The 20,563-nt window shown below is 39.6% G+C and overlaps 1 protein-coding gene across 3 annotated transcripts in view; it reads left to right on the forward strand.

Annotated features, from left to right (window-relative positions):
* LOC120516299 (potassium voltage-gated channel subfamily H member 1-like) overlaps window positions 1–20,563 on the forward strand; it is a 709,330-nt gene that overhangs the window by 493,968 nt on the left and 194,799 nt on the right. For all 3 annotated transcript variants that reach the window (XR_005630822.1, XR_005630823.1, XM_039737874.1), the window contains one exon: window positions 8,191–8,387. Coding sequence is in view for 1 of the 3 variants with exons in the window: in XM_039737874.1 (XP_039593808.1) it covers window positions 8,191–8,387 (197 nt within the window). In the remaining 2 variants the exon portion in view is untranslated. The remainder of the gene's footprint in view (window positions 1–8,190; window positions 8,388–20,563) is intronic.

Here is a 20,563-nt window from a genome sequence, read left to right on the forward strand (position 1 = left end):
AATATAAAGTATGTGTATTGTGACTTAATTAGTAAAAGTCCACTTGCTTAACTTCATTCTATCAATGACATTTACCATGGATCATTTGTTTCTAATGGCCAATTGCTTTGTCACCACACATAATAAGGCATAATACGAAGTGTTGAACCATTATTAGCTGTGATGGAGTGCTGTTGGGCCTCTTGGATTACATTTTCTTTAGCTCAGACTGCGGTCCATGATCAGTACAAAGCCTTATCAGAGAATTCCTGAAAACAGAAACATAATCATTCCAATTACAGTACTTAACACAGCTTAACATCCTAAAACTCACTAAATCCAGTGCTGGCTGCCAGGGTTCCAGAGCCTGTCCTGATGGGAACTGTCCAAGGACAGAGCAGCAGCAGCTTATTGCAGAGCCAGGAGACAATCATTTTCACTCATAAACAGTCAATCTGAGTTTGCACTTTCTGGTTATCATGCTATAAGAAGTATCATAAAAGCAGCATTATAAAGGCGTACAGTTCTTAAAGTGTTTGCACTCATGAATAATTTGAGTCAATGTCTGAGGATTTTCCTTGATGCTATTATCACTCCATAAATTAAATCGTCCTCTTTATCCGCTAATTTGATTTAAAGGCTTGTGAATCTGTATTTTTCTTGTGGGATGGCTTGTCCACTTGTCTGTTACAGAGCCATGCCAATGTACGCCCTTCTCTTCTCTAATCTCCTGTCTGTCTGCCCGCCCGTCTTTCTCTTTCTTTAGACTGCAGCCTCCCATCCTTTTACCAGCTGAGCATTGGTTTCTAACTTTCAGTCTTATCTTAGAGTCACCTATGGCCTCATCCCAGAATGACTTCTGAGGATCAGATGTGGCCTTCCATTTACTCCAGGGGTACCTGGTTAGAACTCACACTAACATCTCCTTGTATCTCCCTGCACCTGACTCTTCTATTGGTTTTAAAGGGCCGGGCCACCAAGGCAGCTTACAAGCTGCTTGCCTTAACCCCAGAATTGCATCTTTTGGGACTGTGTGCTGTTTAAAGGCCGAGGGGCATTTCCACCTCTGGTGTTGCCTCCTTGGCTTCACTCTCAGAAGATGGTCACTGAATTCTGGAAACTGCTGGATTGCCCCCCCGACACCCCTTCTAGCACCCTATATGGATATATGCTACATCATTTCAGCTCTACTGCCAGTGTCACCCCTTTCCCTGGTGGCTGTCTGTAGGATCTACTATAGTTTTATCTGTGCCAATGTAATTATGGCCTTGTACCTGGCAGTCTGGCTCATAATAAACATTTTTTCATGACAGAGTGCCCCACCATTATATTTCAGCTTGCAATGGAGTGGAAACTAAACTTCACTCTACTGTACATGTACACTAAAATAGAGTTTTTAATGGTCCATTATGATTAGGAAAAGACACATCAAAATCAGTCTAACCTACACCAAACATTTTTACAGTTTGTTCTTGGATTTCTACAATCTATGATGGTACAGGCTTCTATTCATTTTTAGGTAGAGTATGGTGATGATTTCCCTCTGTGTCTTTTCACTGATTACTTCAATTAGATTGGTGGGCCTTAGCACACTATGACTCCTGAAAAACACCAGTGAAGTACATTGAATTGTTTTTTATAATAATGGCTAATACAGAATGAGTAAGACAAAGTATTCAGTTTTAATCTAGTCCTTATGACAGAGGGGCTGCTTTGAACTTCTGTTGTTAGTTTAAAATCTCTTATTTATGTCATGCACCAGAAGTCCCAATTTTGAGATCCTGTATCACACAAACAGCAACAACATTTAAAGGACTTAAGACATTTGACAAACGAGAGGAAGCCATTCAGTTCATTAGACTAATTTATTTATCTAGTAGCTGAGCTGTATGGTACCTTGTCAAACATAACAGAAGCTCAAAGTGCTTTACAAAAATAATGGCTAAACAGAGATACAAAAGAGAGTAAAAACCAAAGAACAATTATTTATAAAAGGCTGTATAAAGATGTAACGGCCGCCCCTTACCCGGCCGGCAGCTACACCTCCAAGACCTGTGGCCTGGATTAATTGCTGAGGTTAAATCTTAATCAAGCCGTAGCTTTAACAAATTAAACCTTTCCCCCACAATCGACGGTGTAAAAAAACACAAAAGAAAAGCAGATATGTAAACTTAAACTGATAAATTGTATTAAATGAAACAGACAAGCTAAACAAATTATAAATATCCCTCCACCAAAGCAACACCATGACAAATCCTTAGATGAATATAACTACCCCTCCCTTGCCCTTGTAACATATAACAAACAACACAAATACCAAAAAAAAAATGAATGAAATATGGAAATGAACGGTCGTGAACTTGAGTCAGAGTAACAATTGTCCTGAAATGCAGATGACTGGTTAACCAATATATGAAGTGTTTGCAATTCCCGGAAAAACTGGAACAGCCTCACCGTGTATCCTCGGCGGTGGTGGAAAATGATCAGACCCCGGGGTCTCTCGATGATGAGGGTGTTGGAGTGAGTCCGGCGGAATGAAAAACAAACTGGATGGAAATGCGCGATGTGAAATACAGCAGGTACAGGTGGTTCGTGGTCGTATATCGAAAAATCTCCTTCTCTCCTTCCATCATCCGTCCCCCTTTACAGGGATGCCATTCACTGACATACACAAACAGTAAACGGGACGATGGAAACAAGACGCACATGGTACGAACACAAACACTATTACTACTTTTTCAATTAATCAATTACATTCATCACAGGACTATAAAAACAATCAAGAGAAGAGGAAGAGAGAGGAGAGAAGGAGATTTTTCAATATACGACCACGAACCACCTGTACCTGCTGTATTTCACATCGCGCATTTCCACCCAGTTTGTTTTTCATTCCGCCGGACTCATTCCAACACCCTCATCATCGAGAGACCCCGGGGTCGGATCATTTTCCACCACCGCCGAGGATACACGGTGAGGCTGTTCCATTTTTTCCGGGAATTACATACACTTCATATATTGGTTAACCAGTCATCTGCATTCAGGACAATTGTTACTCGGACTCAAGTTCACGACCGTTCATTTCCGTATTTCATTCATTCTTTTTTGGTATTTGTGTTGTTTGTTATATGTTACAAGGGCAAGGGAGGGGTAGTTATATTCATCTAAGGATTTGTCATGGTGTTGCTTTGGTGGAGGGATATTTATAATTTGATTAGCTTGTCTGTTTCATTTAATACATTTTATCAGTTTAAGTTTACATATCTGCTTTTCTTTTGTGCTTTTTTACACCGTCGATTGTGGGGGAAAGGTTTAATTTGTTAAAGGTACGGCTTGATTAAGATTTAACCTCAGCAATTAATCCAGGCCACAGGTCTTGGAGGTGTAGCTGCCGGCCGGGTAAGGGGCAGCTGTTACAAAGACAAGAGAATCTTAATGGCCAGCTTAATAACAAAAGGAACAATTAGATGTCCAGGGAGCAGAGGATACAGGAAATTGTAAACATGAAGGGGCTTCATGGGTAAAAGAGCACACAGCCCCTCCTGGGCAGTCCTTGAAAGGTCATAATGGACACACCAACTGATCACAGAATTTTGTAATTTTTTTTTGTATGCTGTAGATTGACAACACCTGTAAAACATTTTGACTTCACCTGGCCACTGTTCTCTTCAGCAGCTTCTAGATCCGAGATGCCGGTATGCTGATGCTGATTCTGTTTCTTCAGTGCTACAATATGATAATGCTGAATTCAACCCATTTTAACGTTTATCCATCCATCCATCCATCCTCTTTTGCTTATCCGAGGTCGGGTCGCGGGGGTAGCAGCTTAAGCAGAGAGGCCCAGACTTCCCTCTCCCCGGCCACTTCTTCCAGCTCTTCCGGGAGAATCCCAAGGCGTTCCCAGGCCAGCCGGGAGACATAGTCCCTCCAGCGTGTCCTGGGTCTTCCCCGGGGCCTCCTCCCGATTGGACGTGCCCGGAACACCTCACCAGGGAGGCGTCCAGGAAGCATCCTGATCAGATGCCCGAGCCACCTCATCTGACTCCTCTCGATGCGGAGGAGCAGCGGCTCTACTCTGAACCCCTCCCGGATGACTGAGCTTCTCACCCTATCTTTAAGGGAAAGCCCAGACACCCTGCGGAGGAAACTCATTTCAGCCACTTGTATTCGCGATCTCGTTCTTTCGGTCACTACCCATAGCTCATGACCATAGGTGAGGGTAGGAGCGTAGATCGACTGGTAAATTGAGAGCTTTGCCTTACGGCTCAGCTCCTTTTTCACCACGACAGACCGATGCAGAGCCCGCATCACTGCGGATGCCGCAACGATCCGCCTGTCGATCTCACGCTCCATTCTTCCCTCACTCGTGAACAAGACCCCGAGATACTTGAACTCCTCCACTTGGGGCAGGATCTCTCCCCCAACCCTGAGAGGGCACTCCACCCTTTTCCGGCTGAGGACCATGCTCTCGGATTTGGAGGTGCTGATTCTCATCCCAGCCGCTTCACACTCAGCTGCGAACCGATCCAGAGAGAGCTGAAGATCACGGCCTGATGAAGCAAACAGGACAACATCATCTGCAAAAAGCAGATTTTAACGTTTATAGAATTTTTAAAAACACTACGCAGTTTATGTTACCCTCCTGTTGGATGGCTACCCGATCTGAAGTAAGCAATGCTGTGCTGTGTTCATGCACAGATCAACCTTCATATCATTTGGGTAAAGAATCTCAAAAGAATGTTCACTTGGTCTTTTCAACAAGGTAGACCATATCATTTACAACATCACATGAGAAGCAAGATCTGGTAAACTACTGAAGGTAAGAAACCTCATGAAAACACAAATGCACGAAAACGGAGAAATGCATGTCTTATTGAAATAATCTAAGGGTGTATCGAATAAATACCCTGAGATTACATTATACAATTCTTCCCACATCTGTCTGTGTTCCATAGGCGCACCCATCCATTAATGCTTACACACGGATGTGGACAAATGTGTTTGTACCTTCTACAAATAAAGAAGAACCCACTATTGCCTCTGAAAATACTTGAAACTGTATTGTTTATTCCGTATTTAACAAAAATCAGACTCCGCTTTACAGTATTGATTCAACAGAAATCTTCAAATAATAACACAAATTTAAATGGCATGGACAACAATGATGGGATACTTAACCTAATATTTTGTTACTGAGTTTGTAGAGTCAGTACCTGCAAATAGGAGATTCCTGGAGCTTTCAATTAGACTTCTGCGCCTGAACAAACTGCTCCAGCTGTGTCAGGTTTGAAGAGGACTCTGCAGACTGCATGTCATAGTTCCTTCCACAGATAATTGATAGGATTCAAATCAGGGCTCATAGAAGGCCACTTCACAATTTAGGTTAGATTAATCCTCTTTGTGCCAAAAGGGACATAGGACCAATACCCTATCTTCAGCTATGTGTTCTGCTTCACCCCATGCTAGGCCCTTCCCCTTCAGCTCATTTATCACTGTTTGCCGCCAGGTTGTTTTAGGCCGGCATTGTTTGCTCTTCCCAGGTGGTGTCCATTTCAGAGCAAACTTAGGTATACGGTTCTGGTCAATTCTAAGGATGTGGTCAAGCCATCTTAAGTGGAACACTAAGTTGCTTGGAGGTAGTCTTATAGCCTTTGCCTTTATCATGCTTGTCTATAATTTTCTCTCTGGCAGAATTGGCACTCCAGCCACCACAAACAAAAACTCACACTGTTCCACTCTATCTGAACTAGTGTGGTACTGAGGTATTACCCTTTGCATGGCTGCGCTTGGGTCCTAATCTGGATCCTGAGTAGGTTTGTTATGTGGTGGGTGCGGCAGTGCACTGTGTCAGTGCGTGCTCCTAACGCCCTCTCTCTCTCTCTCCTCAGAAAACTCTCTCCTTTGCTTGGTCTGGTCCATGTTCAGTGTGGACACACAATGATTCCAAACAGCAGACTGACTACTTTTCTTCTTTTAAATAGGCTGAATGACTGCATGATTGGAGATGTGTGACATTCATTCAAGAAAATAGCTAGTTTGAAAATCACTCTATTCCAGTTATTTATGATCTTTTCTAGAGGTACCAACAAATGTATCCAGGCTGTTAGGTATAAAAAAATATAGGTATAGAGGGAACAATAAATTCTCATCTAATCACTTCAGGAGGCAAACAGCATTTTTTCAGTGAGCTGTAAGGGTCTCAACAAATTTGTCCACATCTGTAGGTTTGTACATTCATAGGGTCCTTATTGTCACGTGAAAAGAGTACTGTGAAATTCGTAATCATATATGCTGATCAACACGCTACCATGCTCTGGTGCCATGGTTAGTGAATAAAACTACCTGATCATAAAACTTCTGTCTCTGTAATCAAAATAACTATTTTACCTCAAATTAAAAATAATAATTCAAAAAGATGGGTCAGTCTCCATATTATCTTTTTGTTTTGGTTTTCTCCGAAGTCCAGTTTCCTTCACACTTCTCAAAGACCACACATAGCAGTGGTCTGGTCACCTCTGCCTTCTGCTAGACATGCAGCAGCTGAGACATTTTTTCTGCCAAATTGTAAGCACAGATAATAGAATAGCAGAAACATTTCTAAAATTGTCTGTGTCTCTGTTTCAAATTAGCCACATTGAAGATATTTTGGTTCGTTTTATCCATTGTGAGTGTCTCCCTGAAAATCTATCAGGGCTCCATTTCTGCAGTACACAGATGACATTATTACCAGTGAATGTTTATTATTCATCTGTCCATTCTCCAATCCACTTAATCCATTTCAGCGCCAATCCAGACAGCACAGGAATCAACTCTTGGACCACATGCCACTGTGCTGTAGGAGATAGTTGTACAGCGCACATGCCCAACACTCACAGAAGGCCAATTAAGAGTCACCATATAGCCAAATACTCACAAATCTTTGGGATGTGTATAAAGAGAAACAAAACCCAAGCACTTCCATGACAGAGTAAGACAGTAGTACTGTGCTCTGTGGCCCCTTACTGCCCCTGTTTGCTGTTCAGGTAACTTAAAAATCATGTCTGTCTACTTGCGATATTCACCGTGTGCTGTATAACACCAACATTTCTCCTTGTGGCACCTCAGTATTACCCGGTTACTGTATGTACAGCACCCATTTAGTGATCATAGGAGAGAGCCACAAGTTTATAAAGCAGTTTACCGAAATGTAACTCCTGTTCTGTTGTAACTTTAAAAAGGGGTGGGGGGTAGTAAGTATGGTTTTCAGTTACTGCATTTTGCTCATAGTACATTTGTAACAGTGCTAAACTCTGGGTCAGATTTCTCCTTTTTAACAGTTTCCAATAAAAGAGTTCTTATTGGGGTGCATACTTTCAAGTAGGCAGATATAATGAAGATCTAGAGAGAGGTGGTTGTGCGCCCTGTAGAAGTTGTGCGAATGTTGCATACATACTGTGACTCACTAATGAGTGAATCTCACTTATATTTCTGAGGTCGAAGGGACTTATTAAAAAAAAATATATCATACTTTGTGATAATCCAAATGCAGCCTGTGTAATGGCAGACTCTGCGCTTCTGCCCCCATGTACATGACAGACTATAGTGTAGTTTTCAGTCCAGTCCTAATAACTAAGTGGTAGGTAAGCAAGTTCCATGTATGGTGGGTGCAGATGCTATACCAGTAAATAGTAACTGGACTGCTTCTGTGCAGAGGTATGGACTTCCCATGTTGTCTCTAAAACAGGGATGCAGGTTGTCTGTTCTTGCCCTCCACTTCTGGGTATTTAATTTGCCTATCAGAAATTCTCATTTCTTAATAGTACCCTTTTTTGAAACTGACAGACATCTGCTGGTTGTCAAAAGAATTTTGTTGACATCTGAAGTGTGATAGGAGTGGAGAAAACTTGTGTGTTAGGAGAAACTGTGTCTCCTTCAATGTTATTTATGCTTCCTGTACTCCCTTTATTTTCTTGGAAATGAACCATTTTTACATTTACTGGCTTTGCCCAGCACTGAACTTTACTGAACTTCACAAAGATGAGGGCTTCACCTTGCTACTTCCTAAATGTGTAGACAATATTCTTCAAAAGGCTGCATTTCTCATTCCATTGTGAGTTTCCTCCTGAATGTTAATGAGGTGTCCATTGTAGTTTTTTCCTCCTTCCTTAACCTCTTAAAAATATTTTGATGTTTTGGTGAGATGATAACAGGAAAAAAATATTTTTCTCTCCACAGGAAAGGGAGATGTGTTTGGCGATGTTTTCTGGAAGGAAGTCACTTTGGCTCAATCTTGCGCTAACGTCAGAGCTCTCACATACTGTGACCTCCACGTCATTAAAAGGGATGCCTTACAGAAAGTGCTGGAGTTCTACACAGCCTTCTCCAACCACTTCTCTAGAAACCTGCTCCTGACGTATAACCTGAGAAAACGGGTAGGGCCATCTTCTCTTTACCTGTGCAAATGGCAATTAACTCCTCAGAGAGGAGAGCAATGCTAGAATTTACGTCTGCTTCCATTGGGGATAATGTGAAATAACTGTGTTGGCTTTGGTTTTTGAAAAAATCAGTTTTTGTTGCTTTGGTATGTGGTGGTCAGAATTTTTTTTGTCATTTTTTTTTTAATCTTCAGGTGTTGCAGCTGTGGATATGAGAAGGGCAGGAATGATTATATTTGAGACCAAATGCTAACTTGTGGTTTATTAACTTTGCAGGAGGATGTGAAATGTTTTGCTTTCTTTAGAGACTCAGGTGGCCGGGTCCTTATTGCATCCAGAGTTTGCTCATTTGAGTGCCATGGTGCACTTTAAATATTAAATTGTTAGACTGTTTTACCTGTTTTCAAATGCTCTGACTATTTCTCTGCATTTTTGACATTTTCAGTCATCATGCTATAAATAAAGTACATGCACCTTGCACAGGTATAAGGATGACAAATTCTAGTACTAGAAATAACATAACTTGAATGGGACCATTTCATGTTATAATAAATGTTCCAATTTAATTAAATGAGTGTTTTATACTGTAGTGTTCATAATAGGGCTGGTCAGACTTTTAATGTGCAAAGTAAAGATAAGAGACATTTTTAAAAAAATCAGCATTATTCAGTATTCTGAAGACAAATAATACTTTTAACATCTCCTCTTTAACTTCCTGTTCTTGTTAATGCCCCTTGAAGGAATAAAATGAGACCCGTTAATCAAAAACTTTTTAAAGATAGTTACATCAAGATTAACCAATTCAAACACATCACAGCTGCAGAACACTTGCAGAACAGTTTTAACAATATGCTTACAACTTAAAAGTATAAGCCACTCTGCCAAAGTTTCCAATGCAATTATAAGGTATAAAAATGTAAAAATAAACTTAGTTTGTTCTTTATTTTTGAATTATTAAGAACATATCACAGAGTGACAGACAAACCAATGGTTCATTTAAAGACACATAAAACCTTATGCGTACTGTAAAAATAAGGATGCAACTAGATAAAATTTAAAATAAATTTTAACAGTAGCCTTTATACATTATCAAAATCTGACCAACAATTTTATTTATTTTTTTTAATTTCTTCCAAAGTATTTCACACACTATTTGGGGATCTTGCGCCCATAATATTTGGTCAAAAATGAACTTCAAACTTTCATGATAAAACTCCAATATATTTCTTTATTGTTGCTGTGATTTAAAGTTCCAAACATAACAAAAAGGGAGTGAGACCTCCTAAAATAGCCCACTTTACTTTTATAGCTTTACTCCCCAGGCCAGGACAGGCCTGTGAAACGGGGCTTAATCACAACTCCCGTGGCCTGCCTCAGGCTTTGCAAACCCAAAAGTGATCCAAAAAATGTATCAACAAAGCCCCTCTAGGAGGAAGGTAATTGTAAACCTTGGCTTATGAGCAAAACATCAAATGATAGTTATAGAAAGCATTTATTAACAAAAAATAGAAAAATACAAGGAAATACTCAAAAGAGGCAAAAAGGAGTTGCCAAAGTCCCAATTTAAAATCCAGAAAACAGAATCCATAAGACAGAGCAAGAAAATGGGAAAACCCTACAACAAACAGGAATCCTTCTGACTCCAAAGATAACAAACACTTGATTGCTGAGTCCTGCTTCTGGCTCGACTATAAAGACAGAAGGAGGAGCCAGAAGCTGTGACATCAGAGTGGCCCCGCCTCTTGGGGGTGCCACCCACAAAGAACATGAAACATAATCACAAATGAAACCAATAAAAAAAAACATAAAGACATGAAAAACTAACTCAAAACTAGCAGAAATAATAGTGAAACATAAAATATGCAAAACTTATCTTCAATACATGATGATTATGACTCACATTTGCTAGAGCTGTCTTTTGAGATAATTGCATTGAAGATTCTGTGAGTAAACCTTCCTTTTTCTTTAATTTTCATTATCCAATTACCTATAAGATAGCTGTTTAATAATATTCTTTTGTATTATAAGATAAAACTTCATATGAAATAAAAATGAGAAGAAAATTGAATAGCAAAAGTTGTTTAAATTGGTGGGACGTGCAAAAGTTGAAATGAGATTTGAAAGATGACAGCATATTTAAATCACACAGAGCAACACAGTGCTATGATATGGCTACAATTTAAATGACATTTGGCTTTCTTCTTGTATTTTGGTGGACCATTTCATGGTCATATTTTGCTTTGTTAAAGTTTTCATTTGAACTTCATTTGATACAGCTGAATTACTTTGTGTCTTTTTCAACACCATTTCATTTCATGGGCACTATCATTTTGTGAAAAATTTACTCAGGAAATAAACTGGAACTGTGTGGTGAGTGACGTCACTCTCAAAATGAATGTCAAAGATCATCTGAGTTAATAGAGAAAACTACAAAGAATTAACGTACATCTCTTTAGTCAGTGTTCCGGACAAACAGTTTGGGTTTTGTTTTGTGTTTTCTGGTTAATGTCTTACGTTCTAGTCCTTATCAAAGCAATTTTCGATTTCTACTGGTACATCGATATAGCAGATACAGTTTATGTTTGTGTTGAATGCTGCTGTCTGTTCAGTTCGGTTATCCTGGTCCTTGAAGGAAGTACTCGAAGTGGCTTGGTTGGACCTTAGTACAGAACCCCTCTTCCTATCTTTTAATTCTCAGCCCCCAACTTCAAATAGCATGCTGACAACATGAGAGAGAGAGAGCAACAGCTAGTTGTTATGAGTAACAGACCAGAAGTGTCTGAAATGGGAACAAACAAATTTCCAAAATGCCCGTGGATAGTGGGCTAAGCTGCTGTGGCAGTCAGTCTAGAATGGTTAGGAGACATTAAAATAAAACACACAGTAATTCAACCAGAGCCAACACATTAAGACTGAGAATCACATTGAGACATGGAAGGCTTTGAGTCATTACCAGATAATCAGATCCTAAAACACAACACCAACGCTTATTGACAGTGTAATCCAGGGATCCTCAACTCCGGTCCTGGAAGGCTACAGTGGATTTACATTTTCATTCTAACGCTTTTTTAAAATATTTGTTCCCCTGAATTTTTTTTTATCATGTCTCTGAATTGCTTCATTTCTTTCCTAAAATGATACCCAAACAGAAATGATGTGTGAAGTGAGTGAACCAACAGAAAACCATCTAAGGCAGGGCCTCACACTTCAAACAATTTCACTCCAACCAGTTGCTTATTTTTAGGTGCAGATTCCTGCCGTTAATTAAACCCGTTCTTTAATTCCATGGCTTGTTGCTGTTCTCATTGAGCAATAACATACATTTCTGAGAGCACTGTTACAATGACCAGTCAAGCAAAATGACACCTTTTAATGGCTAACTGAGCAGATTACAATATTCAAGCTTTCGAGGCAGCTTAGGCTCCTTCTTCAGTCAACTTGTACTCACTGATGAGCTCTGTTAAAATGTTTTGGGGACCTGAGCAGATCTGCATTCTTGAGACCTTCATCTTTCTTTATTTTGAGATATTGTATGATGGTCACAGTTTACTGGTCATGTTTTGGTTCATTTTGTATCTCACTATTATTTGGCTGCTAATTAAGGAAAAAAAAAACCCAAGGGGTTTGAGTCTTCAAGAGCAAGTCAATTAAAATGAATTCAAAAGAAGTTGATTAGCAGCAAAAACAGGTCACTAATTAAGAAAAGGGTTAGAATGAAAACCTGCAGCCACTAAGGCCCTCCAGGACCAGGTTTGGGGACCCCTGGTGTAATCTAAGACTAATGGTGGTGTGTGATGTTAAATAAAAAAAGAAAAACATTAAATTGAAGGTTGTAAATTTGGCTTTAAAGATATCAAAGTGTTACAAAAAAATCCAAGGCAAAATAGAAACGAATAAGATCACAGGGGTTTTACAATTCTTAACAAGCACAAGTGCTTAGCTTCAGGTGGACGACCTGTTCTGAAGCACATGTGGTATAACTAGTGGCTGCAGTGGCACATTGGTCAGGGCTGCTAGCTCATGTATCCAGTATTCAGATCTTGAACCTCACAACCTCATTATTATTCATGATGATGATGATAATCCATGATCTGAACATTACCCCCTCCAAGATCTGTATGGGACTTTTTCTAGATAGTCACAGTTCTTCTTCCACTTTCCCATTATGTGGAGGCTTTAAATCAGCACCGTGTGTGTGTGTGTGGGACTTGTGTTGACTGCTGCCCTTTTCACGGCTGACCTTTGTCTTGTGCCTAGTGCTGCTGCTGCTCTCTTAAAAATGATGGCTCTTTAATGCCATTTTATGGTTCTTTACTGGTTTGTGTGGTTCCTCGTAGAACTTGCTTAGTAAAACACCACTTCATTCTGGGAAGGGTTCTCTGCATATGAAGTTGGTTCTTTGTGCTTTAAAAAACTTTGTTATATGTAGAAAAAACTGGACTCTTTAATATTTATAGGCTACTTAGCAGGACACTAACAGATTAAGAAATATTATTGTAAGCAACAGTGCTTTTAAAATAATGGTCCATTGGTATTTCACAAACCTGTTATCATCTATTCATGATTATTTACTGTGTAAAGCCTGCTATGGATCTAAATAAATAAAGGTTCTTTCTGGAACCTTCATGTACTGTAGATTGGTCTTTTGGGAACCAAAAATGGTTCCACTATTGCTCTGAAGAACTACTCTTGCACCTTTATTTTTAAGAGTGTTGGATGTGCTCTAACATCCCACAACCTTGAACTGAAGTAGTCAGGCTTGGGAATTGTATGACATTAGAAAATGATTTGTCAGTGTTCAGCACAAACTATCGAAGCTCCACAAACAGCTGTGGAAGCAGCAGGCAGCTTGTCTGAAATGTGTGAGACCATTGCAGCGAATGGCATTGGCAATCAAAGCCCGTTTGTAATGTGAACGATAGGAGACTTTTCAGTGCATTGTCATTACGTTTGCATGTGTGTGTGGCAAATGATTTTGTAATCTCTGTTCATGCGTTTTGACAGGAGTCACCCAGCCACTATGCAGTTGTTGGTATGTGCTAAACCACAGGGTGTGCCCAGTTTCCATGCTAGATGCCAGCTTGGCAGCCCAACAGCCTTTTTTTATTTCATTCATGTAGCTGCATTTTCAGGTACTGCTTAGATCTACACTTGAGTTATGTATTTTTAAGGGTATTTCATTTAGATTCTGCTCAGCATGAAATTATTAAGGCTCATAATAGTGTAATGCCAGGGGCTGAGAGTATAAACCTGGTAAATCTTTGCAGCTCTGTAATTGAAGATAGCTGGAAGGAACTTGCAGGAACAGGGAGGAAGGGTGCAATCGATGAGGAGAAATTCAGCCTATGAACAGCTGGGAGAAATGTCAATGGGATATTGTATGTGGCCGTCTGTCCCTTCATGTGTCCCTCTTTTGACATGAAGACAAATGATGAGGAAAGAAGCTGTGTAATATAAGCAGATATGCCTCACTGATTAGATGAGAATCCAGCCACTCATCATGGAGATAGATAGATAGTTAGGACTTAAGACACTGATTCTGTCGTCTGGGTGGACCTTCCCTAGTCCATTTTCATTCTGTTGGTCCAGCAGTGGTGCACAAACGTTCTCAACTAGGAACTTTCTGACATTGTGATGGAAATGACAACCTTGTACTTTTGCTTTGTATATTCTGCTCTTAGGAATTTTGTTTTGTTCCTTGCAGTGGGTAGGACTCTGAGTGCACTGATGTCCCCACACAAATTTGAAGAATTTTAAGTCAGCAAATTCTGTTTTTAATGATCTGTCAGGACCTAAATGAGAAAGTATACTGAAGCCCCACAAAGTAGGGACAGCCATTCCCTGCAGCTCCCTCTAATGGCATCCACAGAACCTAGCAGGGCTGCCCAACAGGACCACAGTTTCCAGTGTGCGCTGCAGGTGTGTATATGGGCACTCCGGCCCAGGAATGCCACCATCTATTGGGGATAACTACAGACTTGCAAGGCTGTCTCCCCATATCCATCCATTATGCTGGTGTCCCAGTCAGGTAAGAACTTTCTGTTTGGCCCCACTGGGTCATGTGCGTCCATTTTTCCTTCCATGCTGACATTCTATGTCAGCCTCCTGCCTGAGTGTGGAAATGCCTTGCCTCTGATCACCTGCTACATAAGCCTCCTGATAAGGTTAGGAAATGGAGCCAATCCATCCTGACTGCTAATCACAAGGCTTGTTCAAGCCTCCTGGGGGCATCATTTATTGTTTCTGTAAGCATAAAACATAAAAGGGGTCATTCTGGACAACACTGAAAGTGCCCAATTAAGTAATATCACAAATGAGATGACTGAAGAGGTATGGCAAGCCGGCCTTGCTGACTCTTCAAATTTAGACTTCAGGGATCATCAGTGTCTGAACCTACTGTAATAACAGTCTTCCTCCTTAGGGTAACTGGTGACCCTGAGTTGTTAAAGTCAGTGGTGCCCTGCATTCTTCTGGTTGCCTGTATGAGGTTAGTTTCTACGCCGGTAATGGTGGGATAGGCTCTAGACCCCTGTAAACCTAAGCTGATCAGGTAATGTTCTACGATATCAGCTTATGGTGGACGTGGCTGAGTAGCACTGCTTGCCTCAGTGTTTGTCTTTTTCTCATATTTGTGTTATTGTGCTTGAGATTTGAAATGCACTTTAAGTGTATGCTGGATGTACAAATATAAATGAAAATGTCCGGAGGTCTTTTAAGCTTGTATAACAGACCTCCACTTCATCTGAAGAATTTTTTTATTTTGTAAGCGATGCTTTTCTTCCTCAGGACATTGTGTCTGCATGTTTTCATTCTAAAAGAATGTAGTAGTTGTTCTTGATGAAATGTATGCTTTGGTTACATGGACTACTCCTGTATACCCAGAACACACAATGTTTTCTCTGATTTGGCTGAAAATAATTTTATTTAAAGAACTGTTTTGATGATTAAAGACAAGTAAGTGCATGTGGTACAAGTTTAGTGAATTGCAGTTGAAAATGTTATGTGCGCCCAAATATGATTTGATTGATTAGACTGATTTCACTCTGAATACCCTGATATACAGAAAATATAATAAATTGAGTACATTTGAGGGGCACTGATCTTCCAAGAAGAGGGCAGTTTCATTGTAGACATTGCTCAGCAATGTCAGGTGAGTCAGCCAGCAGAGTGCATTTTGCATGCTGTTCTCTGTTCTCTTAGTGTTATGTATACATATATAAGTTTTGTCAGGCTACGAGTGAGACATTGTCACTTTAACAGGCATGTGACATTCTTGTGGTCATTTTCCCCAATATAGTGTGGCTCTAGACCCCTCTGTGGCTACTCCAAGCCCAAGACCCTCAAACAGTTCTGCTGATCATTTTTAGAACTGGCAGACGTGGTATTTTGACAATAATTACACAACATTTTACCATCTGTGCCAGGGAATTCTTATACCTAAAATAGTTGCATTTTTGTGCTTCTTTGCTTTTGGGTCATAATTACCAGATTAAAAATGTTTTTTTTGTGTGTTATAGGAAAAACAGTAGATGGAAGGAGCTTAAGGTAGCAAACAGAGTCATAGTCACAGAGCTAGCCAAACAGAAAACCAGACAACGTCTGTGCCAACCAAAATTCAAAACCAAAATTATAACCAGAAGAAATGAAGCAAGAGTCCTAACTAGGGATGTGAATAAAAACTGTATAAAATGTTTAGCCACTATAAGGATCAAAATGGTTTAAAAATAAAAATAATGATGGTTAGCACTTAAGCCCCGTTCCTTACCAAAGTGTTCCAGTGCTGGCACCTTTTATAACATGAGAATGGAAGCCTCAGTGACGTTAGAATTGCGCATTGAGCAAACAAAGTTGAGAGAAAGCATAATTTAGTTTCCCAGAGATGCTGGAGTGTATAGCATAAGCACACTAAGACCAAAAGCATTAGAAGTGGATACAATTCAGGACACAATGTGACGAGGACAATAAGCTGTGTTTATCTTCTTGACGTCATTGATCCATTAGAAGCATTGGTGAATTTGCTTAGAGATGAACTCATTTTACCGCTTACAGACGTATTAGTAGGCAGGTTTCTTGCTGTTCACCTTTTTAATTTTTGTAAAAGAAAATGTTGTGAGCTTTTAAAACATTGCTTTAAGCCAAACCATCTGCGTTCTCCCTTTCTTCCTACCGGAGCTGCAACAGAGGTCACAAGTGTAAACACCCATGAACTGTGTTTTTTTGTGTAGTTTTAATACTTTTAATTTAGTCTAACAGAGTAATTTAAATCTTCACTTTCATATTCTAGTGACTCCATGTGGAGGTAGTACTGATGTCACTGCTGCATTGAATCTTTTTTTAGTGGTACACATGAGCATTTCTCCATCTCCGTTCATGCAGAATCCCTCAAAATGCCAGCAGCTTTTGACTTTTGCCGAAGGAGTCATTTCTGTTCCCACCCAATTACATTTGCAGTCTAAATAACTATCTGTGGCTTGTATCCTCTTCAAATGAAACTTTACAGTACTGATGAGAAGGAAACTACTTGATTAAAGGAAAGGGTTTTTCTATTTTTTGGTGAGGTTTATCACTTCATGAAAACCTTACTAAGCGAAATGTGTCATCTGACAAGTTTGGCTTAACATCTCACATTTTGACAATTCCACAGATTATCTTTATCTACCTTTTGTATTTTTTAACACATTCAATATGTACATCATAGATGTGTGGACTGAGTATTGTTCCTTACTGTGGATTAACATCAGAATGATAAATATTTATAAGCAGAAAACATAATAACTTGTGGAGCCTCAGTGGCGTAGCATGGGTGTCAGCCGCCTGGGGCGGAGAAAAATTTCGCCGGCCCCTTATTTAGGTATTTCAATTTAAAAGACTAAAATATACAGTAATTCTTTGCCGTCCCCACTACGCTACGCCACTGTGGAGCCTGCCTTTCATGCTAGTTGATATTCCAGAAGCACAATGCAGGCCTTGTTACCTTCACATGCTGTGTAGAATATGCATAAAAAAAACACACTGAAAATTAAATTTTCTAGTTTTGAGCTGCTGTTATTTGACATTAAGTTCAGAATTAAAATCCAAATTTTGTGCATTTTAACATCTAACCTGGATAATTGTCCCCAACTCTTGCAGATTGTTAACATTAGTTCTCTTCTTTCCAATCCAGTATGCCAGTTATCCAATAACAAACATCTTACAATGGCAGTGCATTATTACATAATGTGCCACATGACTGGCAACAAGTGTAGCAATGGCAAACAATACGGTTGCCACCCTATGGCTAATGACACAACATTGAGGCCTGAATATTAATAAAATGCATAAACTTGAAAAAAAAAAAATAATAAACAGGTGAAATTGCAAAAACAGTACAAATTAAACGAGACAAGTCAAAACCTGAAGTTGTAACAGTTTGTTCTGTTCAGGTTGTCTCCTTTTTTCACCTCTGATTTGATATGTTGGCTCCATAGTAGCTAGTAAGCTTTAGGCAGGCGTTCACATCTGTTTACATAAGGACAGCACACACTTTGTTGACTTTGCCCAGAAGACCTTCATAGTCATCTCTTTTTGTTAACACTAGCAATGGCAAGTGTTAGGGCTGTTAATGCCATGTTTTATTTTTATTTATTGTCATCTTGTTTCTGGAAAAATCCTTTGGTGACCAAGCATCACATTTTTGTTTTTATTTTTATGCCCCTGCTGGTTGTGTCAAGCCAGAAACTTTTGGTTTAACCCAACAGCAAAACATTATACTAAATAATGATTTTAAGGAAACCATACTGTCCATTTTATCATAAACCTAACATCTTGTTTGAAGTCATATCATTATGCTTGTTTCATTTAGATTCATAGGACAGAATTTAATTAGAATGATGAATACCTTTGGTATCTTCAGATAATTTCTTTTCCCTTAATTGTCTTTATACATTTCGTCTTGTAATTTATTTTTCAACTGTGTTTAACTATTGCTGTTTATAAGTGCAAAATCATATTATATTGTCTACATTTTCAAAGCTTTTCGTGTGGGATTTAAATGAGATAAATATGGTTAGAGATGAAGGGATTATGTGCAAATTCTAAGAAAAAGATGTGAAAAAAGGGAAAGCTTTTTGCATACTAATTTCAACCAGTGATCCACCTTGACAATCACTACACACTTTACTTCTTTCACCGGGAGACAACAACTGAAGGCATGACTAGTCTAAGAATCAAACTGGATCTGATCTGAAGCACTCTACAACCCATAATATAAAATAGCATTGTGCATCAAAGTGACTGAGAAGCACTACTGTAAAAGCAGACTACTTGGTATTATTCAGTCATTGTGCTTAAGTCACAGTGTTATGTAGATACACATCAGTGTCAGTGCCATTTGTATAATATTATAGCTTGGTTACCTACAAAAATATGAAACATTTATAAATCCAGTAGCTTGTGAAAAATACTTTAAACTATCATCAATAATGTATGTGCCAGGGCTTTTTTTTTTTTTTGCTGGGATCAGCTACTTTTCAATAATTGGTACTCCTTTAGTGAATGCTTTTAAATTGCCAGTGTTTCAGTAATCCTACAAGTCAGCATTCGATAAACAATATTCTGGTTCTAACATAGATGAAATGTCAAACCTATTGATCCACCAGACATTTATAGCTCATGCCCCAGTTCTTGGGTGAGATCAAGCTTGAGTCAGCAAGTCTGGCACATAGACCGCTTATGAGTTTTGTTCTGAGAGGCTTTGTATTAGCGACAGCAGCTCCCTTTTATACGCCGTGTTTGAGAGCCTATTGACGTGGATTACTGTGAATGTAATGGTGACATTTCTGATGAGTTCTTTCTAAATAATTGATACAAAAGATCTGCACCTGAGCATGTGCATGTTTGAAGTTTTGACAGTGGAAGCCATGGAAGTAACCCTGTAATTTTAATATGTGGTCTTTTTCCCCTGTCAGTTTATGTAAACTGTGTTGTCCTAAAGACTGATAGGCAGTCAGAGATAATGAGGGTAAGCAAGATGGGAAAGCCACCTGTTAGGAAGGAGTGATGGGGAAAGTTTTTTCATTTTTTCAATTTCATCCAAAGTGACTTACAAAAGAGGTCTACATAATTAAGTAAACATCAGTTTGGCAGACTGTTAGGGAACATGTACTACAGGACAAGGTTACAAAATTGTTCACCACAAGTGTAGAGCTCAGCTGGTTACATGTCCTTAGTTACAGAAACCTTGCATCAGTTTGACAGAAATTCACCAAACAGAGTCCTAAAACGATTCTTAAACACATTTAGGGAGTCAGAAGTTCTAATGGAAGTGTGCAGTTTGTTCCACCAGCTACGAGCCACAAATGAAGAGAGTTTGGATTGAGGTTTCATGTTGCACAAAGGTGGTATCACTAAACAACATTCATGAGCAGACCTGAGTGAGCAAGAAGGGAGCGTAGGACCTCAGATGTGTATTCATATATATATAGGAGCTTGCCCTTCACTACTCTATTGCAAGCATCACAAATTTAAACTTAATATGTGCCTCTACAGGGAGCCAGTTCAGTGGTCTGAGTAGAGGAGTGACATGTTCCCACCTTGGCTCATTGAAAACCAAATGTGCCACTTCTTTTTGAATCATCTGTACTGGCTTGGTGATGCATAGACTTACCATGGTCCAGAATGACAAGACCAAAGCATGGACCAGGAGTTGTGCTACATACTCCATGAGATAAAGTATAATCTTGCAGATGTTGTATAGATTGAAGCTACAAACTGAGAGACTATTGCAACATGGTTAGTGAAGGACAGCTGGTCATCAATCACCACACCAAGGTTGCATACACACTTGGCAGATATTGGCAATAATGAGTCTAGCTGAGCAGAGATGGGGTGCTGAATAGACAGACGAGCTGGGATAACAAGAAAGCCCACCTTTGCCACGTTGAGCTGGAGATGGTGCTTCTCCATCAAGGTTGCAACATCAATGAGACATGCATAGTTGATACGTTGTGGTTCTCTAGAGGGAATGACAGGTACAGCTGCATGTCATCAGCATAGCATTGATAAGGAAAGCCATGAGACATGATAATAGGGACTAGTGAGGAGTTTAAAGAGAGAAGTAGATGGAGCCCAGCACCAATCCCCAGGCTTGCCCAGTTCACCCTTGATATCTCTCCTCACCAGGATACACAGTAGGA

The sequence above is a fragment of the Polypterus senegalus genome, chromosome 16 (genome assembly GCF_016835505.1).
Source record: "Polypterus senegalus isolate Bchr_013 chromosome 16, ASM1683550v1, whole genome shotgun sequence".
In the NCBI taxonomy this organism is placed as follows: Eukaryota; Metazoa; Chordata; class Cladistia; order Polypteriformes; family Polypteridae; genus Polypterus; species Polypterus senegalus.